The sequence below is a fragment of the Balaenoptera ricei genome, chromosome 2 (genome assembly GCF_028023285.1).
Source record: "Balaenoptera ricei isolate mBalRic1 chromosome 2, mBalRic1.hap2, whole genome shotgun sequence".
Classification (NCBI taxonomy): Eukaryota; Metazoa; Chordata; class Mammalia; order Artiodactyla; family Balaenopteridae; genus Balaenoptera; species Balaenoptera ricei.
Window position 1 is genome coordinate 111,970,694 of NC_082640.1, and position 23,000 is coordinate 111,993,693.

At 46.8% G+C, this 23,000-nt stretch overlaps 3 protein-coding genes across 5 annotated transcripts; 1 reads left to right on the plus strand and 2 right to left on the minus strand.

Annotated features, from left to right (window-relative positions):
• Nucleotides 1-6,980: 6,980 nt before the first annotated feature.
• On the minus strand, nt 6,981-12,972 carry OSGEP (O-sialoglycoprotein endopeptidase). 2 transcript variants are annotated; one of them, XM_059913739.1, is made up of 11 exons: nt 12,756-12,972; nt 11,851-11,970; nt 11,494-11,669; nt 9,173-9,268; nt 8,987-9,036; nt 8,762-8,840; nt 8,054-8,119; nt 7,851-7,941; nt 7,537-7,612; nt 7,334-7,432; nt 6,981-7,181 (listed from the first exon to the last, which is right to left on the minus strand). In XM_059913739.1, the coding sequence occupies exons 1-11, from the start codon at nt 12,868-12,870 to the stop codon at nt 7,142-7,144; spliced, it is 1,008 nt and encodes a 335-aa protein (XP_059769722.1). In that variant the 5' UTR covers nt 12,871-12,972; the 3' UTR covers nt 6,981-7,141. The 2 variants fall into 2 exon arrangements, with proteins under 2 accessions (XP_059769722.1, XP_059769723.1); XM_059913740.1 differs by lacking the exon at nt 6,981-7,181 and having other exon boundaries at nt 7,389-7,464.
• Nucleotides 12,973-13,380: 408 nt separating this feature from the next.
• On the plus strand, nt 13,381-16,554 carry APEX1 (apurinic/apyrimidinic endodeoxyribonuclease 1). 2 transcript variants are annotated; one of them, XM_059915615.1, is made up of 5 exons: nt 13,381-13,477; nt 13,785-13,910; nt 14,124-14,311; nt 15,418-15,610; nt 15,751-16,554. In XM_059915615.1, exons 2-5 carry the CDS (start codon nt 13,853-13,855, stop codon nt 16,266-16,268), a joined length of 957 nt encoding a protein of 318 aa, XP_059771598.1. In that variant the 5' UTR covers nt 13,381-13,477; nt 13,785-13,852; the 3' UTR covers nt 16,269-16,554. The 2 variants fall into 2 exon arrangements, with proteins under 2 accessions (XP_059771598.1, XP_059771597.1); XM_059915614.1 differs by lacking the exon at nt 13,381-13,477 and adding an exon at nt 13,494-13,603.
• An 88-nt stretch (nt 16,555-16,642) lies between these two features.
• On the minus strand, nt 16,643-20,406 carry PIP4P1 (phosphatidylinositol-4,5-bisphosphate 4-phosphatase 1). Its single transcript, XM_059915616.1, is given in 9 exon segments — nt 16,643-17,483; nt 17,972-18,062; nt 18,160-18,212; nt 18,417-18,522; nt 18,971-19,077; nt 19,448-19,638; nt 19,981-20,242; nt 20,244-20,276; nt 20,278-20,406. Coding segments are annotated over 9 exon segments (1,101 nt in total). The 5' UTR covers nt 20,392-20,406; the 3' UTR covers nt 16,643-17,339.
• Nucleotides 20,407-23,000: the final 2,594 nt, after the last annotated feature.

The following is a 23,000-nucleotide window of genomic DNA, read 5'->3' on the forward strand; positions in this document are numbered from 1 at the left end:
ACTCACCTCTCTGTCTCTTCTTCCCTCCCTCTTTCTCCCTCTCTCTATGGAGGGGGGTGGTGTCACCCATGGTATTACAGGCCCAGATTATCTTCTTCTTCCTGATCTTCCTTTCTCTTATCAACTACCTGCTGGGGACTTCCTCCCCATAAACCCCAGCCAACAAGCCACTGGCTTCTTTGGGTACCAAGGTGAGGCAGTGGGAAACTGACTGAGAAATGTGTCCTCCTCAGAAAAGAACCCTCAACTTCTGATTCTGTATGTCATTCACAAGTTGGCCATCAGACCACTCAGAGTCCTGTAAGTCCCTGGGCCAAAAGTCCCTTATGCTTCCCAGCCTGACCTAAGTCACTGACACTAAACTGGGCAGAGGGGTAATAATTTGGGCTGAACAAAGGAAGCCAGGAGGTGCTCCTCGAAACCTCATCTTTTCTCTCTGTTCCTTTATATAGAAAGCATTTTCTTTCACAACATTGTCCCGCAGTGATGGGCATGGTCCAGAGGGCAGTTTCCTTGGTATGTTTTCCATCTTCTTCTCCTCAGTCACTGGGGTACTCACCAGGACCAGTATCTCTAGGGACCTCAAGGTGACAAGGATGTCCAGGCTTGGAGCACACTATCACCCCTCTTCTCTCTTCACTGATGGTTCAACTTTTGTTCCCAGGACCCTGCTACAGCTGTCCCCAAAGGAACCATCCTTGCCATCACGTGGACCATACTTTCCTACCTGGGCATCTCTGCCACAATTGGTAAGGCCCTCCACTCCTGCCTTCAGTGCAGAATGACCTGGAACCCTGGTTTCTGCTTCTCTGAGGGGCTAGGTGATGAAATGAGCCAGAGGTATTCATCAATTATATTAAAAGTAGTTTATATGCAGGTAGGCCCCCATCCCCTCCTTCACCGGTTCTCTCCATCCCTCGTTTCATTAATGAATTGTATGGTGCTCTTTGATTATCAAATTTGGTCATCCCTCCAACCCTATGCACACACACTTCCATTACCTGCTTTGGCACTGGTGGTACCTAGACAGTCTTACTGCTTTGGGTTGGGGTTCTCTTCCCATGAAGGAGTGTGTGTCCTAAATCTCATTTCCAGGCTCCTGTACGATTTGAGATGTTTTAGGAAATAGGACCGACATGGGTGTGCAGAGTGGGAGCTGCCTAGGGTCAGAGTGTCAGTATGGCTGGTATTTCGGTGGATGTTGAGAGCCAGGGTCTTGCCTCTATGGGCTCTCTGATTACTACCAGGTGAGTGAACCAGAGGGGAAGATTAGAGAGATAAATCTTACCTAGCCCACTGCCCGGCATAGAGTAGATGCTCAAAAAACAGTAATGACTTAAGTGGATTCATGTAGGAGGAGCCGAAATCTGATGGAAGAGGAGTTTCTGTGGTAGGGGGTACTGGCTGTGGGGAAACAGTGGCTAATCTCTACCTACATCCGAACAGCTTTATGGTTACCAGTTTGAAAGAAATGCCAGCTGGGCAGCATAACAGAAAAACTAAAGAGTGAAGAAGCCCTATTTTTTTTTTTTTTTTTTTTTTTTATAAATTTATTTATTTTTATTTATTTATTTTTGGCTGTGTTGGGTCTTTGTTGCTGTGCACGGGCTTTCTCTAGTTGCGGCAAGTGGGGGCTGCTCTTTGTTGTGGTGTGCAGGCTTCTTGTTGGGGTGGCTCCAGGCACGCGGGCTTCATTAGTTGTGGCACATGGACTCAGCAGTTGCGGCTTGCAGACTCCAGAGTGCAGGCTCAGTAGTTGTGGTGCATGGGTTTTGTTGCTCCGTGGCATGTGGAATCTTCCTGGATCAGGGCTTGAACCCGTGTCCTCTGTGTTGGCAGGCAGATTCTTAACCACTGTGCCACCAGGGAAGTCCAAGAAGCCCTATTATCCCTAAATCCCGAAGGACAAATTTCAGAGGATGACATACTTTCTGTTCCCTTCTGTATCTGGGGTTTCCTCTCTCTGTAGCCAAAAGGCTTTTGAAGACTTGGTGGTCTTACAACAGGTGCAGAAGCCACCACCAAAGGAGAACTTGGCATCTACCTCTCTCAACACTCCTGCTCCTTCAGGCTACATCCCTGAGCAGGACCTGAAGACAAACCAAAAGCAGGTAGATATACAGGAACAGGGCCATTAAAGTGGGGGCAGTTGTCCCAGAGTACAAACTGACAATGGCGCACACCTTGTCTCTGCTCACTTTTCCTAACCATGCAGTCAGAGTGGCACATGTGCCTTCATAAAGTCCTATGGCAATATTCATGCCTTCATGAAGTCCTATGGCTGCCCTCACAGTCATGAATCTGGGAAGATTTCAAACTGCAGGGGCACAGAACTCAGGGGTAGGACTAGTCCAATGGCTAGAGAAGCTGAGAAACAGGTTCCATTTCTTACATAACAGGAGCCTACCTGTGATCCCTCAGTCAGCCTGCCCTGGGGCCCTATACATGACCTGCCTGGAGATGCTGTCCAGGGGCCTGACATCCCCCATTGCCTTCACTTGTGGAAATCAGCAGTACACACTCACCCTATACTGTTAGTGAGACTCAGGAGGAAAGACAGCTAGGAAGAGGAGTCCATAATTTAGGACTCAAGGAGCCAAGATTTTAATCTCCTGGCTCCACAAACTTTTTTGAGTCTACCCTTGGGTAGCCCAAAGCTTTGGACACACAAGGATTTTACAACAGCCCAAAGCTTCCTAGGGAGAGAACTCCCCGACTACGCAATACGAACTGCGGCTGCAGTGCCAAAGAAGGTCCTTCCTCCACAATCCATTCCACCTCATGATATTAATAAAAACTTACAAATAAATACCTGAGGCTAATGTGTAGTAACATACTTGAAAACTCCCCAAGCCTAGAAAAACAGATTATTCCTGTTCTCAAATATATTCAACAAGAATTTATTTTCTATCTTCCATCTCAGAGTTTCTACTTTAAACCTCCACGCCTTAATGCATTTCAACACATTTATGTGTCTATCCTTTGTAAATGAAAAAAAAAGGATTTATCATCACTTTCTACTTGGTAAGTAATCAGAAACTTCCTCTTTTCCCAAGCTCATGTAATCCTAATTTTTAAAATCTTTTGGCTCAAGTCTTACCTTGTAGTCCTTTGATTATTTCTTTGGTTTAGTTCCTGATCAGCTTATACATTCATTCAGCAAATACTAACTGAATGTCCACTATGTGCCAGACCCTATTTTAAGCACTGGGAGATGATATGCCAATGAATAAAACAAGCTACACCTCCCCTCAGGGAGTTTATATTCCAACAAGAAGAGATAAACAATGAACATAATAAAAACAACTATTAGATTACAAGGTGCTAAGTGCTACGAAGAGAAATAAAACAGGGGAGTGGGCTAGAAAGCGCGAGAGGAGTACAATTTTAAGTAGGGTTGTCAGGAAGCCCTCACTAAAAAAAGTTGAGCAGACTTAAAGACTATACCTCCGGAAAGAGCTTCCCAGGCAGAGGGAGCAACAAGTATAAAGGCCTTGAGGGGCAGCACACCTTCAGTGTTTAAGGAAGAACAAAAGGCCAATGTTGCTGGAGCAGAGTGAACAAGGAGATCAGTAGCAGGAAGTGAGGTCAAAGTATTACTTGAGGAAGGGTGGGGCAGGTCTTGGAGCTTTCACAGGCCTTTAAAGGACTCCGGTTTTTATTCTGAGGTAGGAAAACACAGAGGGTTTTGAGAAGAGTGACATCATCTGGCTTCCGTGTTAACACTATTCACTCTGGCTGCTGTGTTGAGAATTGACTGTAAGAGGGAAATGGTGGAAGCAGGTAGACCAGCTACTACAATAATCTTGGACAGCAGTCCCACCCTTTTTGGCACCAGGGACCAGTTTCGTGGAAGACAATTTTTCCACGGACTGGAGCGGATGGTTCAGGCTGTAATGCAAGGGATGGTTCAGGTGGTAACGCGAGCGACGGGGAGCGGCAGGTGAAGCTTCGCTCCCTCACTCGCCCGCCCGCCACCGCTCACCTCCTGCTGCGCAGCCCGGTTCCTAACAGGCCGCCGACCGACTGGTACCAGTCCATGGCCTGGGGGTTGGGGACCCCTGATCTTGGAGGCAGAAAATTCTGGCTTGGGCTAGGGTGGCAGCAGAGAAGTGACAAATTGGATTCTGGATATATTCTGAAGGTAAAGTCAACGTGATTTGATGAATTGGAGGAGATGAAAAAGAGGTGCCAAAGATAATACCAAGACACTTTAACATGAACAACTAGAAGGATGGAGTTGTCATCAACTGAAATAGGAAAGATTGCAGAAGTAAGCTGGGGAGAAAATAAGTTCAGTTTTGTATATGTTAAATTTGAGATGCCTATTAAGCATCCAAGTCGAGATGCCAAGGGCAGCTAGATATTCAGGACAGAAGTCCTGATTGGAGCTAAAAAACTGGGGAGTCATCCACATTGAAATGGCTCTAATGTGTAACACTGGATGAAATCACTCCAGATATGTATGTAAACAGAAAAGCAGGCCAAGGACTGAACTCTAGAGTGCTATGGAGATGAGGAGAAACCAGCAGACTAAGAAAGAGTACTTGGTAAACTAGGAGGCAAACCAGAGAATATGTCCTAAAGCCAAGTAAAGACAATGTTTCAAAGAGGGGGTGTCAAATGCTGCTGATAGCCTGTGCAAGGTAAAGCAGAAGATGCCATTAGATTTAGGTTTGTGCAAGTCCTTGGTGACCACGATGAGAACAGTCATGGTGCAGTGGACTTAACAGGGAATTGGTGGAGACAAAGTGGAAAAGACTCTTTTAAGATGTTCTGCTATAAAACAGAGCAGAATAAACATACTACAAGGATATACTGTACAGCACAGGGAATATAGTGAATATTTTATAAGTTTAAGTGGAGTATAACCTATAAGAATACTTACTAAATCACTATGCTGTACATCTGAAACTAATATTGTAAGTCAACTATACTTCAACTTAAAAACTTAGTAATAAACAAAATGTTTTTAAAAAATTGAGCAGGAAAATTGGAAGCAACTGGAAGGGGAAATGGGGTCAAGAGAGGTTTATGTCTTTGTAAGATAAGAAAAATGATAGCATGTTTGTGTGCCAACAGGACGCTCCAGGAGAGAAAGGGGAATACTGACGCTACAGAAGAGGAGGGGGAACTGTTGAGAGATGTCCTCGAAAGCCAGATGATGGGACTGGCTGGACAGGAGCCTGGACAGTTTGTTTAGAGCAGCATTTCTCAACCTTGACGCCAATGACATTTCAGCCCAGATAGTTCTGTTGTGGAGGGCTGTTCTGTGCACTGTGGGCTATTTTGCAGCATCCCTGGCCTCTACCCAGCAGCACCACCTCCCAGTTGTGATCAACCAAATGTCCTCTGGGAGCAAACTCAGTCCCAGTTGAGAATCACTGGTATACCATAACAAGAGAGAAAGCAGAGCTTACAGGTATAAATGCTGGAAGGTATGTAGGTGCAGTGGTAGGAGCTTGTGAACCTTTTCTGATTGTTTCTATTTTTTACCAAAGTAAAAGTGAGAATGAGGGATGTTGGAGATTTAAGGGATCAGAAGCGAGGGCAAGCGGGGAATTCCCTGGCGGTCCAGTGGTTAGGACTCCAATCCTGCAAGCCATGCAGCATGGCCAAAAAAAAGGGAGGGCAAGTAAAAGGACCAGGGGATATTGCTAGTAGCATAAAGGACTCACTCAAGTTTTCTGGTAATGAATTTAAAGACAAGTCAACCTGACTGTTTTTTCCTAGCCCTTTCAGCTGCGTGGATCTAGGAGTAAAGTTGGTGAAGAGCTGAGTGTGACAAAAGCCAGAGAGAAGCAAGGGAGGTAAGGCGTTTGTAACGAAGGGCTCATGACTGGAATTTAGTTGGAGGAGGGAAATGAAGGCATGTGGAATAAACTGGAAAGATAGGAAGTAATGGTGGCAGGGTGGGATGTCTGAGACTGAGATATGGAGTAGTGGTAGGTCTAGAATATGGCCAAGGGAATGAGTAGCTGAAGTGGGGGTGGAGGACAAGATCACTGGAGGAGCAAAGAACTGAGATCAGAGTGTTAGAAAGATTATCTACATGGATATTTAAATCACCAAGATTTACGACAGGTACTGACTTGTGTTTCAAAGCTGAGGTATGTTAGAGATGAGAGAGAATAGTCTTAAAAATAGTATGAGGAAGGGACTCCCCTGGTGGTCCAGTGGTTAAGACTCCATGCTCCCAATGCAGGGGACCGGGCTTTGATCCCTCGTCAGGGAACTAGATCCCACATGCCGCAACTAAGAGTTCGCATGCCACAACTAAAGATCCCGCATGCCACAACAAAGACCCAGCGCAGCCAAATAAATAAATATTAAAAAAAAAATAGTATGAGAAAAAATGAGGACACGTGCACTGCCTTCAGGCCCAGTGGTACAATGGGTGTGAGAGAAACCACCACCACTACTAAAAGAAGCAGAGTCCTCAGGAGAAACCAGGGCTCAGAGCAGGACTATAAAAAGGGAACATACAGAGAAGAGGTTGAGCATACCGTGGGATTTTTGCTAACGACTGGCTGTTAATTTCAGAGAGGATGTGTATACCTGGGGCCCACCCCCTCAAGCCTGCCAATGGAAGTGTCTGTAGGCCTAAGTGTATGGAAGAGGGATGGTTTTACTTTTGAGTTATCAATTAGCATGAAATTACACCTGGCTTCAGGCTATTTTCAGGGAAATCCTGAGTACCTATACTTCAAAGAATTTAAATGAGATGATAAATGTAAAGCAATTATCATACGATCTGATGCTAAAATAGTATCAATGATAATAGCATTACTAAGAAGAGGTTAGAATATCTAAGAGAGTCCCCTCAATTTTAGCTCCAGAACAGCAGCTCCCAAGGCAACCTACATAGTCAGCCAGGGTGCTGCTCTGACCCCCTGCCTCCTTACCCATCACCCCATCAAAAAGAATTTATCCAGTGCCAACTGTGTATCCTTCCTGAACACAAGTTGATTATCAACATATAAAAACAAAAATATTTTAATGCTGAGTCATCTTGAGGTTCAAATGATAGGAGAGGGGCATCCATAGCCTTGCCAGGATTCTTACGTCAGGATAAAGATTAAGGCCCAGGGTCCCTTGGGCTCCACTTAGGGCGCTATCTACTCCGATTCTGTTAATCTTGTTAGTCCCTCCAGGTCACTTCTACTTCATCTGTCCGATACCTGTAAAAAAAAATAGGAAGAACTTGGTGGACAGTTACCCCTTAGCACCTTCCATTCTTCTCTGCCCTCACGATTCTGGATCCTCTTCCCTGCTGATCATTTTTGCCTACCTCCCATTTAATCCTGTCTACCTCCTCCAAGGAGCTACTCACCTCTGTGTGACCCCAGATTCACTGAGAGGAGTCCTGTGTCCAGCCCGAAACATCTCCCAGCCAGCCTGGGCTATCATGGCTCCATTGTCAATGCAGAATCTGGGAAGGAAAAGAGGTATGAAATTCATGATCTAAGGGCGGAAAATCACAGTAATCGGAGGGAAAAAAAAAAAAAGAAATAAAGAAAGGGAAAGGGCCTTTACCTCTCATCTGTGGCAAAAAGCTGGGCTCCGCGCTCCTGGCACATCGTCTCCATCATTTCCTGTAACCTCATATTACCTACAAAGAGGTAGGGGTACAGTTAGCTTACTTTTAGCCATTTCTCCACAGTCTGGCTGTACACCTCATGTGCACTGACTTAGGAAAATGAGGTAGGGATTCCAGGGGCAAGGAGTGGGAAGCATAGGACAAAAAATAAAATGAGTGATTTCCCCAAACCCTTAGAGCTTTAGAGTATCAGGAGGAAGATACACATGCCCCAAAATAGGAAAGAGAAGCACAGTTCAGTGATACATACACCCCACACCTCCCACGATGAGGGCCTCCTGGGAGCCACAATGTGCCATGGCTCTCTCTGTGATCTCTACCAGCATTGCAAACACAGTTTCCTATGGAGGGCAAACAAGGTGAAAACATCAGAGACAATCCCAGCTTAGTTCTGTCTACTATATAAAAGCTCCTCCAGCTTCAACTTTCTGTCCCAGCTTTTTACTCCATTACCTGCAGGGAGAAACATAGATCCTCAGGAGTACACTCGCCCGTGGCCAGCATCCGCTGGGTTACATCCTATAGTTAAAGGGGAAAACATATAAAACAATGAACTGTGGTTTGGGGATGACATATGAGCAAAAAATTAGTGCACTTGGAGTATCACCATGTTTCACCACAATTCAATTTACCAGTACATCCCATATGACACCTTGCCCTTCACTGGCACTGAGCTATAAAACCAGCAGCATTCTTTCAAGATTCAACAATTATGGGGAAAAAAAAAAAAAAAGAAAGAAAAGAAAGAAAGAAAATACTGTGATTATCTTAAAAAAAACTCAGTAATTATGAATGTCTACCCTGGCACCCTCCATTCCCTACCCCAGTTAATTTTTCCCCAGAGCACCTGTCCCCATCTGACCCTTTTTATTATTTCCCCTCCCTTTTTTTGGTTTATTTTTCTGTCTCCCACCCCCACTGCATGAAATGCAAGCTCCAAGTAGGCAGGGATTTTTGTTTTGCTCCATCTTGTATCACTATTGCCTTGAACAGCACCTGGCACACAAAAGATGTTCAATAAATATTTGCTAAATGAATTTATTCAGCATCTAACATGGGCCAGTACTATGCTATATGTAGAAAATACACTGGAGAGCAAAACATATGTGCTTCATTAAAAAGCATGAGACGTGCCCATCTCCTCACCTCTCCCACACTCACCTCAATGAAAGACAAGATCCCTGAGAATGAGACGTCCATCCCCTTTACAGTGTATGGCAGCTCAACTAGCTTCTTGCCTCTATGTGGGAGTGAGTATACGAGGCACTTAAGCCTGTAGTCAGCTGGCTGCTCACCCTCCAAAGCCCTCCCAAACCTCATTAACACATATACAGGGAAATCCCTGGCGCCCCACCGGTCAGCCTCCTTCCACCTTATTCCCCTTACCGCTTTGCCATCTGTTCAATGTTGTAGCCTGGACTTGGGTCATTGGAAATCTAGCAGAAGGAAAAAGAGGATGAAGTCAGGTATCCAGGAAGCATAAGAAGCTAATTTGCTACTTTCCTCCTCCTTTTCCATGGCTCCCCGCAAATACATTCACATCTTATGTTCTCTGTAGCCTCAATGGCTTACCTTCAGCACTCGAGCAAAACGATCCAGACAATTACCCACAGCAATATCGATGGTTTCCCCAAAGATGCGGTAACGATGTTCTGAATACGCAATCACCTAAGGGTGATGAGGATGTCCATGAAACCTCAAGTCTGTAAAGAGGAGCATTTGGCTTTGGGGAAGAACGCAGCAGAGGATCAACATGGTAACTAGAGCTTTCAAAAAGCAATAAGCAATGGGAAAAAGTACTTTCCCAAACCCTCAATGGGTACTTTTTAATAGCACTTATCTGAAAAGTCTATATATACCCCAAGGATTCCCAGAGCAGATTCCTAGTCTACAGAAGGTAGTCTAGATCAGGGGAGAAGCAAATTATCACTCTGGATGCATTTTTCTTGCTTGGAGGTTCCTAATATTCCTTTAAAAGCAGTCTAGACAGTGTGTACTAGGGAAGGCTTTCCTTCTTGGAAGCAGGAAACCAGAATTCTTCTAGGTTATCCTACCAGGGTGGTGGTATTTGGAAACCACCAAGGTAGAGTTAAAAGAAACTCAAAAATCCCAGGGAATTCCCTAGTGGTCCAGTGGTTTGGACTCCACTCTTTCACTGCTGAAGGTGCTCGTTCAACCCCTGGTTGGGGAACTAAGATCCCACAAGTCACGCAGTGCAGCAAAAACAACAACAACAACAAAACAAAACTCAAAAACCCCATTCTGGGTCAGACTAATGGCCCATCCAACTCAGCACTGGCAACCAACTTATGCCCATTCTTCATACGTGACAAGCTTCTAGCACAGAGAGTATTTATCACCCAAATACCACTGACACATGTGCTGCATACTGCTGACAGTGAGTACTTCCTAAGGACCATAGGTCCCTTTCCCTTTCTGGTGCTGCTAGGGATTTTCTTCCATTCTGATGTAGCTCTTACTCTACTGTCAAAAGCTGGCAACAAGATAGGAAAGAAAAAATTCTGCCTTTCTACTTCTGTCATCTACTCTTCCCTACCCAATCATCTTCTGTTTTTCACACCTAAGCAGGCTTCAAAAGGGAGGAGGAAAAGAGAAAATTCCATCACTGCTCATCTCCATTAACTCTTGTAAGCTTCCACTGCTACTTTCCACACCCCAAGTCCCTAACCTTGTATGATATCCTTCAGGCCTCAACCAGTTACTTGCTCTCTACCCATTAAAGTTGCCACATCATTTTCATGGGAATGTGTGCTTCATCTTTAATAACTATTTCACAAGATGAAGTTTTAGAACATAACCCTTTCATAAGCTGGAGACAATGACCATTCCTGACAATAATCCCATCAGGTGGTATGTGGGAAAGGAAGGCTGGAGTTCTCTAATCCCAACCTAAAAAGATCTTATAAGGTATCCCAAACAACTCTGGCTTCACTTGTAAGTTTAAAATACCTTCTGCCATTCATAAAATGTTTTCTAAATTATTTATATTTTCATACTCTTAGAGTAAAAACTTCTATATATTTATCACCAGTAACTAAAACAAAACATGCAATTGTTGTAAAGATACAAATGGGACAGTGCCCCTTAGTTTTAATTGCTAAGACTCATAGGAAAAATAAGCTTCAAAACAATGAAAATGAAAATCCTTTCATTATTTTGAATACTTCAATCCTTACCATTCTTTCCTTCTCTAAATTGGAAATTCCTTATCTCCACAGCCACATACATAAAGGTCATCTAATGTTCTATTCATACTGCCCAAACATACAACATCACAAACTCTGTTGTGGGTTTTCTAGTATATCACATTTTAGTTTCAGATGAACCCAGCTTTGCTCTTGCAGTTCCCACCACTCAGGTGGAACATGAAAGTTGTTGGTACAGTGCCTTAGAAATTAAGAAGGAATGGTGGAGCTTTTCTGCCGTAGTCCTGAGTGGTTTCTGTCAAAATGGGCAAATTCATGAAACCTGGGAAGGCGGTGCTGCTCCTGGTGGGTCATCATGAAGAACACTGATGACGGCATCTCGCTAGCCCTGCAGTGATGGCTACCACTGGCAAGAAGAAAATCGCCAGGAGGTCAGAGATCAAGTCTTCTGTGAACGTTTATAACTATAATCACCTCATGCCCACAAGGTACTCTGTGGATATCCCCTTGGAAAAAAACTGTTGTCAGCAAGCATGTCTTCAGAGACCCTGCTCTTAAACGCACGGCCCAACAAGAGGCCAAGGTCAAGTCTGAAGAGAGACCAGCAAGAACAAATGGTTCTTCCAGAAGCTGTGGTTTTAGATCTGTTTTGTTTCAGTCATTAAAAATAACCAAAAACCTCTGAGGGGAAACAAAAAGAAGGAACAGTGAAGTACTGTTAAATACCTGTGTATTTCCTCCACTGACATATAGCACAGTTGGGCTGGTGGCTCCAGTGATGAGGCGGCCCATCTCAATGTGGCCTATGCAGTGGTTAACGCCCAGCAGTGGCTTATTCCACAACTGAGCCACAGTACGGGCTACAACAGCCACAGAAACCAGTGGGGCACCCATGCCAGGACCTATGGGGACAGAAATGGGAGTGAGAATCCTATAGAGACTAGGAAAAACAGAGCCAGGGGAAGCAGGGGATGTGAAGGTTGGGTGGCGGTAGTGGTGGTAGCAGAGGTGAGCTGCAGGCTGTTTTGACCTAGCCAGGCTCCAGGTATATTCTTCCATTGTCACCCACTCTCCCAGCCATACCTTTGGTGTAGGCAATGCAATCAATATCCTTGGAGGTTAATCCAGCCTCTGTTAGTGCCTCCTGCAGCAGGTCCAGGATAACAGTTCGGTGGTGCCTGGCAGTAGCACCTGGAAGGAATCCTAAGAGATGGACACAAGTCAGAGATCATAGAGTTTTTCTATAGAAAGGTAGGCAGTAGTCAAAACAGACGTTTAGTGGGGCAGGAAGAGTCCCTTTCCCTTTTCTCAAGCATCCTGTCTTCTATGTCTTCAGATATCGTCTTTCCAGCCTGTTCAGCTAGGCTAAAGAAGGCAAGTCAGTTGCCTTCTCCTACGTAAGCAGGTGTTTGCGGGGAGGGTAGACAAGTTACAATATAACTTACAAATAACACTTACTAAAAGTGATAATGTGTCTGGTACTTTAATTCTCAAGACCCAGTGATGCAGGTATTACCATTCCCATTTTAAGAATACAGAAGTCCCAAAACAACTACTGAATATTACAAAGCCAGCCAGTTCTGTCTACACCTAAGCTGGGAGTCTTTACACTCTTTCTCATTCTAGTGTATTTTGACTGCACCTACGTTATACTATTTATCACACTGTAATGTGAAGCTCTGTCTACATGTCCAGCTCCATAACAAGCTTATACATCTATTTTTGTAGCCAGCAGCCAGCTGACGATTAGCACGTAAAAGATGCTCAATAAAGGCTGAACGAGTTCAGAAGATCCAGGTTCAAGTGCCTGTGACTCTTCTATCCACCAGCCTCGTGATGATAACACTGTCACATAATCTCAGAGACTCAGATCAAAAACTAGGAGGAGACAATGCGCTCCCCACCTTTCTTCACTAATGTTTAGGAAGATGGCAGGTGATGCCGTGCGGAGAAGTGCGCCGCAAACTACAAGTTCCCGACTCCCGTACCTGTGCCAGGAGGCGTGACGTAAGTCCGCCGCGGGTTCGCCAGCACCACCCCGTCCCGTACTACTCCCACGCCAATCTTGTTGGCGCTGCCTTCAAAACCCAAAACCGCCGGCATGGCTCCTAGCTACCACTGGGGCCGTGGAGCCCGCACCAGTCCGCGCTGGGACGCAGACTCTGGGTCGCTGAAGAAAACGAGTCGCTGGCTGCTAAGGAGGAGCACGCACCGGAACAGATACCAAAGAATTCCCGCTGGTAGCGCGCGGGCGCCAGCCCCAACCCCTGTCGTCACGGCGACCCATCAAGGCCCCTTTGAGGATCTGTTCTCTTAACTGCCAGGAACACTGAGTCGGCATCTGCTCCTTAAATTCCTATCCGTTCCTCTGCCTCTCTCCCATGGTCCAGCCTAGCCTTCTCCACTGATTTTGTTCTCTCTTACACAGCTCTGGGATCTCCGGTCAAGGTGGTAGAAGGAGTCGTGATTCTGGCATAGCGATGAACAGCCCAAGAATGGAGGAGTGGGGCCTTCAGTGCCCCGGAGTCACGGAGAAGGGTGGGAAGGCTGAGCTTTCAGTCACGTGGTACAAACAGACCAATCACCCGCATTCCTCCGCCACTAGCGGCGCATCTCACATCACGTGACCACGCCAGTTACCCACGTGGGGGCACATCGTGCTCCATTCTTTGTGCTGAGTTAAGGAGGAGCCAGGCTGCGATCCAAGCAGGTCAGCTACAGGGTTGTTGTTGTTTTGCCCATAGTAGGGGCTTCTCTGGACTTCTGATCGGCAGGCCTAAGTCGGGATTCTTAATGAAGTCCGTCGATTGGCTGGAGGGCCGATCTCGTGAGGAGGGTAGGAGGCACTATGAAATGATCTAGTCTTGAGGATGAGGGGCTGAAAGGCCGATGGTGCACTGAGGCGGGAAAAGAATTCAGAGATAATACGGTTTGAAAGGCGGGACTTGGTGCGGGGGCGCCCGAGGGGGGAGTCTTCCCCAGCCCTAGCTGGTTTCACTACTTCTTTGCGTCTGTAGGCAACGCGATAAATATACTGCTTCGGTGGGCGACGTGGAACTGGTGCAGAAGGGTGTTTGTTACAGTGATGCCGAAACGTGGGAAAAAGGGAGCGGTGGCAGAAGACGGCGAAGAGCCCAAGATTGGTAAGAGAATGAAATAGGCCCATCTCCCTAGAGGCTGCGATGGGGATGTCTATAATTCCCTTGATGAACGGGAGGTACGGACCGACTGTATACTCATTTTTGCAGTTTGCGAAGAAGTCGCGGCAACTGCAGGCTCTCGGTGGATCTATAGTTAACTGCGGATCAAAGTTGGATACCGCCAACTTATATCATTGTGTATTACTTATTTTATAGAGCCAGAGGCCAAGAAGAGCAAGGCGGGAGCAAAAAAAAATGAAAAAGAGGCAACAGGAGAGGGGGCAGTCATGTATGAGGACCCCCCAGATCAGAAAACCTCACCCGGTGGCAAATCAGCCACACTGAAGATCTGCTCCTGGAATGTGGATGGGCTTCGAGCCTGGATTAAGAAGAAAGGTTTAGATGTGAGTGGAATTAAGGGGAGGGGGGTACCGATCTTGGGGTTTAATCACCTTTTACTATTTTAGTTCCTAGCACTGTCGTTTTCTTGTGGCAGAGATACAAGGTTTTCACCAACTCATACCACTTGTATTTCTTTTCTTTATATAAATTTATTTATTTTTGGCTGCGTTGGGTCTTCGTTGCTAAGCGGGAGCTTTTTCTAGTTGTGGCGAGCGGGGGCTACTCTTGGTTGTGGTGCGTAGGCTTCTCATTGCGGTGGCTTTTCTTGTTGCGGAGCGCGGGCTCTAGAGCGCAGGCTCAGTAGTTGTGGCGCACGGGCTTGGTTGCTCCGCGGCATGTGGGATTTTTCCGACCAGGGCTCGAACCCGTGTTCCCTGCATTGGCAGCCGGATTCTTAACCACTCTGCCACCAGGGAAGCCCCCCAATTGTATTTCTTAAATGCCATTCCACCAGTTCCACTGCCATTGTTTTATTTAATGTCCTCATCTTTTTCCTAGCATGTCAGAAAAACCTTGTTACTGGACTTGCTCCATTTTATTTCCTGCATATCCAACATTTAAATAACTACTTAAAAAATCTTAGCTGGCTATCCACTGCCTATAGGGAAAAAACCAATCTTCGCAGTGTTGCATGGAACACTCTTTCTTGTCTCCTTGCCACTTATGTAGTTTATAACTTCAAATACTGTGTTGCTAGACTTACACTCCTTCTGCAGAGACTGCCTTATTTATTTATTTATTTATTTATTTATTTATTTATTTATTTATGGCTGCATTGGGCCTTCGTTGCTGCACGCGGGCTTTCTCTAGTTGCGGTTAGCAGGGGCTTCTCTTTGTTGTGGTGCACGGGCTTTTCATTGCGGTGGCTTCTCCTGTTGCAGAGCACGGGCTCAGTAGTTGTGACACATGGGCTTAGTTGCTCCGCGGCATGTGGGATCTTCCCGGACCAGGGATGAACCCATGTCCCCTGCATTGGCAGGTGGATTCTTAACCACTGTGCCACCAGGGAAGTCCCTCACCTGTGTATCTCTAGTACTTAGCACATAGATTCTTCAGTAAATGTCTGCTGAATTGATAATACTTTTTCTACCTTTCATTTCGCTCACAGTGGGTAAAGGAAGAAGCCCCAGATATCCTGTGCCTCCAAGAGACCAAATGTTCTGAGAACAAACTACCAGCTGAACTTCAAGCACTCTCTGGACTGTCCCATCAGTACTGGTCAGCTCCTTCAGACAAGGAAGGGTACAGTGGTGTGGGCCTACTCTCCCGCCAGTGCCCACTCAAAGTCTCCTATGGCATTGGTGAGACACTGGTGATTCCTAAAGCCCAGCTCTTCCAAACCAATTGCTGATATCCCACTCCAGCCCCAATTCTTGATCCCTTTATTCTTTGCTTTCCCTTCTTCAACTTCTTTTTGCTAACTGTTTCATCGTTTCTGTAGGTGAAGAGGAACATGATCAGGAAGGCAGAGTGATTGTGGCTGAATATGATGCATTTGTGCTGGTGACAGCCTATGTACCTAATGCAGGCCGGGGTCTGGTGCGCCTGGAGTACCGGCAGCGCTGGGATGAAGCCTTTCGCAAATTCCTGAAGGGTTTGGCTTCCCGCAAGCCCCTTGTGCTATGTGGGGACCTCAATGTGGCTCATGAAGAAATTGATCTTCGCAACCCAAAGGGAAACAAAAAGAATGCTGGCTTCACTCCAGAAGAGCGTCAGGGCTTTGGGGAATTGCTGCAGGCTGTGCCACTGACTGACAGTTTCCGGCACCTCTACCCCAACACGGCCTATGCCTATACCTTTTGGACATACATGATGAATGCGCGATCCAAAAACGTTGGTTGGCGCCTTGATTATTTCTTATTGTCTCACTCTCTGTTGCCTGCTTTGTGTGACAGCAAGATCCGTTCCAAGGCTCTGGGCAGTGACCACTGTCCCATCACCCTATATCTAGCACTGTGACACCTCCCCCAAATCACTCTGAGCCTGGGAAATAAGCCCACTAAACTAGCTTTAAACTTCTTACCCCCAAGCTTTAAAAACTGCTCTCTAGAGAAATCTGCACTGTTATTTCCCTTCTAAACTATGAATCCTTTAACCAGGCTTCTAGAAACAGACTTAAGTTCTCCACGATTTGTGTGTGTGTGTGTTGGGGGGCGGGGGGTGGTTCTTTTTTTTTTACATTAAACAAAAGCTACTGATGACTTCCTTTGAACTGTCGATGTGAAAATAAAGAGTCATAGTTTCAGCCTTGCTGTCTTTGTATTCTACCGCTTTGTGGGGCTACAAATTCCCCTCATCCTTTCATACACACAGATTTAACAACTGGAAAAGAGTAGAGTCATGACCTTATTTATTTACAAGCACAGGATGAGTCCCTAACCTCCCCCATGACAGAGCAACCCTACCCAGCCCAGTTAAATACTGCAACTGGGGGGTAAGGTTGAAAAGGAGGAATTATGGGAAATACAGGACTAGGGGACCATACCCCACATTAAATAGTTATATATACATCAGTTCCTGTGGTTCTGTACAGAGCAGCGGCTGACCCCGCCCCCAGAGGACGTGGAATGGGGGAGAGGAGACTGAGGGTGCTGAGACCAGAGCCAGCCCCTGATGAAGTGCAATAGCAGCAGCAAGGTCCTAATGGTGCACAAGAGGGAGGGAGACCCCCAGGGCTACCCACCCCCACCCTGCCCTGGAATGTGTAAGGGACAGGAATGGCTCTCAGGGAGCATATAGGAAGGACAAGGCTAGAACCGTCTTTTAGGACCCAGGTTTAGGGGAAACTTTCCGCCTACTTCACCCTAAACACAGCAACCACTGGAGGAAAGCAGATGGCCAGCAGTGGTTTTACTTATTCCTCCAAACCTAGGTGAGGGCCTGGTTCCTTCCTACCTCTCCACAGGGAAAAGGAAGGCAGCTGCTTGGCTCCCCTTACAGAAGCCCAGGGAGCCTTTTACCATCACTCCCTTTAGAGTGTCACTGTCCCCACCTGGACGGGGCCAGGCAGTCTGTGGGTCATCGAGGGGCTCAGGAGAAGTTCTGGACAGGGTGGCTGACCTTCATACAGGCCCAATAGAGGGCCCGGCCCAAACACAGCACAGCCAACAGGATGACAAATGCCCAGGCTGCATAGATGCCTCCGTATCGTTGTGCATGCTTCCATGTGCCAAACTGATGAAGAAGAAAAAGGAAGATGAGGTTACTGTTCATCTCTCACCACTTTCTAAGAGCCCTAGTAACAGTAACATGGAACTCAAGCTTCAGTCTCTGTCCCCTATCCGCATGCAGCCACCTTCAGGGACCTTTTAAAAGGCCCAGCTGTCTAGTTCCCTCCACTAGGCAGGAACATACTCAAACAATCCCAGACATCTGTCAGTTTTTCTTCATGTCTGACAACTGAGCCAGGTTTCCTAATAGCAACTCAATCTAAGCTACTGCTCCATTGTTCTATCCTCTGCACAAAGAAGATAGCTGTTTTCTACTCTGATAGTAACAATGAAGACCGTTTATCAGTCTCCTTCAACTTCAGTTCATCTACACGTTAAAACAAGACAAACAAAAACAGTTTCTTTCACTTCTTTTTAGGATAGCCATTTCCCCAATCTTAGCCTACGGAGACGAGGCTGCAGAATGAAAGGGGTTGGATCAAGGTTACTCACAGCAAGGCCAGTGGCAGTGACTGCCAAGAGTAAGCCAAGCAAGAAGCAGCAGATACATCTCTTTCGTGGATATCTGCGCCCAATAGATGACCTGTGGGGAGGCAAACAAAAATGGATACTTGCAATGGCCCTGTAGCTTTTACTCTATTCACTACCCAGCTCAACGATGCCGCTCTCTAATCACTCACACTTTCCTGCAGTGAGGGCAACGGGCCAAGGTTCGGTCTGTGAACTCTGTCCACTACGGAGAAAGGAAAAGAGAAACCAATTAATAGTAGAAGCAGGGTCATCTTCAATGAGAGCCCTGGGGCAGTGGAGTCTGGGAAATGGGTCCTCATAAAACAGACCTTTTCAGGATTCATTATCATGACTCAGAAATATATTCATGACTACTTCTCTGCTGCCCACCCCCTGCCCCCCAGGGCTTCCCAATACCTCTCCTCACCAGAAAAGTATTCTTGCAATGTCCACAGATGACCCTGACACCCACAGGTTGTGGTTCTGGACTCAAAGGTCCCGGATGCACAGGCCCCAGGTTGATGATTCTTTTGCTGTACAGGAGAAAAAGACTATGTTTTAAAAGTTTTCAATCCTAAGGATCCGTACATTATTCCTCCTTTACATCCCCCACTCCCTGACTCTAAGTCCCTCTACTTCTCTGTACATTTAAGATACTCTGCGCCCCCAGCCCTACCCCAGAGAATCCTTGAGGAAGAGCATCGCTTAAACTTCAGGCCTCTAATTTCCCTTTTACCTCAGGATAATTCACCCAGTCTCTGAGACTCTCCATCTTCCTAAAGGACACCACTTTTCTCCCAATCTTTTTATTGAGAGATGAGAAAGATGGCTATAACATTCTAGAGGCACAACAGTCCTTAGCTTTTTCTCCTTCTAAATAAACACCAGGCTCTCTCACCTTTACATTCTCGATAAACATTCACCCTTTTTCGGCTTTCCGATTTTCCCCACTAATGCCCTTCCCCAAATTATCCCTCTCACCAGTATGGCCGAGGGCAGGCGATCCGCTGGGAAGTCACTTTACAGATAAGGAGACAGTTGCAGGGGCATCGAACATATTTTTTCCCTGGGGGTGCATTCTTGATTGGCTAGAGAATAATGGGGACATCGGTAAGCAAACCTCTAATCCCAACCCCTTCCACTTCCTCCAAAAACACCTTCTGAGGAGAGATCAGAGAGAGAAAATCTTAGCCAGGACAGAGAAATGAAAGGCATACAACATGAGATTTGCAAATGAAAACTAAGCTTAAGTATCCAAGATAGGTATGAAGGTGAGGGATGGGAAATATTAGCTTTGGTGAGTGGCTTCTGGGGAAATGGCTGTGTGAGACTCCTGGAACTGAAACCTGGGTTTCATCAAGAGCACTTGGCTAACGCCCGAAGGTCAGGGTCTAGAATAAAGGGATCAGAAAGAGGATCTAGGAAACAGGGCCCATTTCACAGATTTGTATAACTCACAGTGGCTTCATTGCAGACGCCACATTTGACTACATGTTGATGCATCTTGCCTTCCACGTTGATGAGAGACTGGCAGACTCTGCAGGTGATCATGGGAGCACTCCCACTGTCCGGGCTGGTCAGGGGTGAATAGGGGGGTGGGTCCTCCCCAGGCAACACGGCTGGGTGTGCCTCGGGGAACGGGGGAAATGCTGGAGAGGAAGGTAAAAAGAAGGGCTGGCATCAGGTGCAGACACCCTCACTGATGCTACACGGAGTAAGGCAACTCTTGCTGGTCCTCAAGCCTTCTGACAAGCTCAGCGGGATCTTATGATCAGTGCTTCGATCAGATTCCTCAGAAGCCCCTTCCGCTCCGAAGCTCCGGTCGCGATTGCGGAGGGAAGGAAGCCTCCCCCGGTCACAGGTGCAACAGCTCCGCACCTGGCGCTTGGGCCCCGCCCCCGCCCTCGGTCCCGCCCCCTGCTCCTCTCAGAGTACCCCCCCGGGAACATCTCGGACCCGCCCCGTCTTACCCTGGGGCGGGGCATGTTTACCGGCTCCGTACGGTGGTGCGGAGGGGGTCAGGCCTCCCCCGGGCCCAGCCCCACTCCCGCCCGGCCCCACTAATCCGTTGCCGCCGGCGCCACCGTCGATGGGCTCAGAGAGCAGCGGGGATCGCTCTCCATCTGCCGCCATGGCCTCCACCGCCGCCTCCCGCTTTGGCCAAGGATCCGGCTCTTCGCCGCTGCCGTCGCCGCAGCCACCGCCGCCGCTACCGGGTCCCCAGGGCGCCTGCGCGCCGCGCGGCCAGCTCGCCCCGCAACCAGTGGCCTGCCCCGCCCCGTTTCGCCCCACAGCACTTGATAGGCTATCCCCGCCCCCGTCGTGCTATTATTCGCGGAGACAAACGAATTTCTGGTCCTGTGAAGGCAGCTCCTATTTTCCATTGGGGAGCGTGGCGCCATCGTCAACTGTCACATGACTTTCAGGACGCCGCTGGGCCTGCAAAAACTGCACGTGACGAGAAGTTCTTCGAGCTATTGGAAGCGTGGCCCATCGCGCTACCTCCAGACCAGGAGGTGGGGCAGGGCTGCTTCAGCTCACTGGTGTTCCAGGAAGCCGCCGGTCCTCTTTCAGTCGCCCAGAGCGGGCGCATAGTCATTGCTCCTCGTTAGTCCAAAAACATCACTAAAAGATTTTTCTACTCTTTGAGGTTATAATTGGCCTCTCATTGGCTGGAGGCTTCCCTTCCCTGGTCCTGCGATCCTTGGGGCGCAACTTTATTGGCCCGAACTTAGAGCCAGAACCTGGGGGCGTGGCTCAATGAGCTGCAGTGAAAGCGTGAGGGAGTTTGGGCTGTTCTAAGCACCGGGAGTAGGAACGGTAGGGAATAGTTAGCCACTCTACTCAAAGGCATACCTGTAAAAAGTCAGAGTGAAGATGTGCCAGGAGGAAATGGATTAAAACGTTAAGATTTTCACCCCAGGCTTTCTCACTGAAGTCACTTCTGGAACAGGACACAAGACTGGTTTCTCCAGGAAGCTGCCTTGCAGACCCCACCCTCCCACCATCCCTGGTTAAATTATGAAAGCATCTTTGTATGAGTCTGTCTCTATCGCTACAAGGATGTCTCATGATTTTACTCAATTTTGTGACCCTCAATTATAAATATATATGTATGATAAGAGTTTTTTGACTGAGTTACCAATCAAGTTCAAAGAGATTTTAGTCACCTTATATGGCATAAGAGACAGTCTTTAGACTTGTCTCTGCTTTGCCCCCAGCCAGGAGACTGCTATTGGAGGTTATTCTGACAAGTATTGGAAAAGATCTTAAGCACCTCAAACATTTGATCATACAGCCAGGACTTCCCAGGTGTTGCAGTGATTAAGAATCCACCTGCCAATGCAGGGGACCCGGGTTCAATCCCTGGTCCGGGAAGATTCCCAACTGCCGCAGAGCAACTAAGCCCGTGTGCCACAACCACCAAGCCCACGTGCCACAACTACTGAAGCCTGCGCGCCTAGAGCCCGTGCTCCGCAACAAGAGAAGCCACCGCAGTGAGAAGCCCGCACACCACAACAAAGAGTAGCTTCCACTCGCCGCAACTAGAGAAAGCCTGCGTGCAACAATGAAGACCCAAGGCAACCAAAAATAAAATAATTTTTTTTAATTTAAAAAAAACAAAAAAAAAACAAAACATGAGCATACTCCAAGCTACAAAAATCCCCAATATCCTCCTCCCCCAGCTAATATGAATGACTGCTACTTCTTTACGTATTAGAGCTTTAGCCTCTATCTGGTCTTCTCTCCTTCTAGATAAAATGTATTAGATACCCAATCATTGAATTACTCTACTTCCTGACAGCATTCAATCCAGAGGAAAATCCCATTTCCTTAAACCCTTTCAAAATCTCTTAACACAAGCCCATTTCTGTAATAAGTTCTTTCTAGCACCCTCTTACTGACAACACCTCAGTTTTTCATGGCTTGTTCTTTCCCCTCACTGCACCAAGTAATAACCAAATTAAAAAAAAAAAAAATCCAGAAAAGTCGAGGTCTTCTGACTCATGGTTTCTTTTTCTTTTTTTCTTTTTTGGCTGCATTGTGCAGCATGTGGGATCTTAGTTCCCCAACCAGGGATTGAACCTGTGTCCCCTGCATTGGGAGCGTGGAGTCTTAACCACTGGACCACGAGGGAAGTCCCTGACTTATGATTTAATGCTTTTGCACTCACATCATCTACTAGGCATATCGAAAAGGGCAGAAGTGCAGAGGTGGCAGAATGCATGGTATCTGGGATGGAGCCCTTTTGATGCTCAATACCTGGCACATGGAAGTTGCTGATAAATGACTATTAAATTAATTAATTAATTACCTTAAGCCCTATCTTGAGGGAAATTTGTGTACTGAGCAATACTGTCAGCTGTAGTCCCAAGCTGGGTGGATATTCAGCTGGGATACTCCAGTGTGGCTGGTATCAGTTTATGGCTGGCATTTGTTCTGATTGGTTGGCTCCTGTACTATACAGGTAAATAATTTCAATGTTACCCCCGGTACCAGGTATCTTACTTATAGGATGGGGGCTTCTCACATAGACTGAGAAAAATCAGGCTATGGAGGTGTATTTGTTTGCTAGGACTGCCATAATAAAATATCACAGACTGGGTGGCTTAAACAATAGAAATTTATTTTCTCACAGTTCCGGAGCCTTGAAGCCCAAGATCAAGGTGTCAGCAGGCCTCTGCCCTTGGTTTGCAGATAGCCGCCTTCTCCACTGTGTCCTCACAGGGCCTTTTCCCTGTGAGCACACATCCCTGCTGTCTCTTCCTTTTCTTATAAGGAATTAGGGCCCCTTATGACCTCATTTAACCTAATTATCTCTTTAAAGGCCCTATCTCCCAACATAGTCACTTTGGGGTTAAGGGATTAGGGCTTTAACATATGAGTTTTGAGATAGTCCCTAAGAGTCCATAACAGGAGGATATAAAGAAAGACACTGCAAAGCTTTAGAAGGGTTTTTTCTTCAGGCTTCCAACCAAGTGGTAACTATCACACCGTGTAGATGGCAGAG

Bases quoted from the DNA above. Each gene is read 5' to 3' on its own strand.
- OSGEP (XM_059913739.1), bottom strand. From the start codon at position 12,870: ATGCCGGCGGTTTTGGGTTTTGAAGGCAGCGCCAACAAGATTGGCGTG. The intron at 9,269-11,493 runs GTATTTAACAGT...CATCACCCTTAG, and splicing joins TCAGTGGAGGAAATACACAG to GTGATTGCGTATTCAGAACA. The intron at 7,942-8,053 runs GTAATGGAGTAA...TGCCCTCCATAG, and splicing joins ATCTATGTTTCTCCCTGCAG to GAAACTGTGTTTGCAATGCT.
- APEX1 (XM_059915614.1), top strand. From the start codon at position 13,561: ATGAAGTCCGTCGATTGGCTGGAGGGCCGATCTCGTGAGGAGG. The intron at 13,604-13,784 runs GTAGGAGGCACT...TTGCGTCTGTAG, and splicing joins GGGCCGATCTCGTGAGGAGG to GCAACGCGATAAATATACTG. The intron at 15,611-15,750 runs GTGAGACACTGG...TCGTTTCTGTAG, and splicing joins CAAAGTCTCCTATGGCATTG to GTGAAGAGGAACATGATCAG.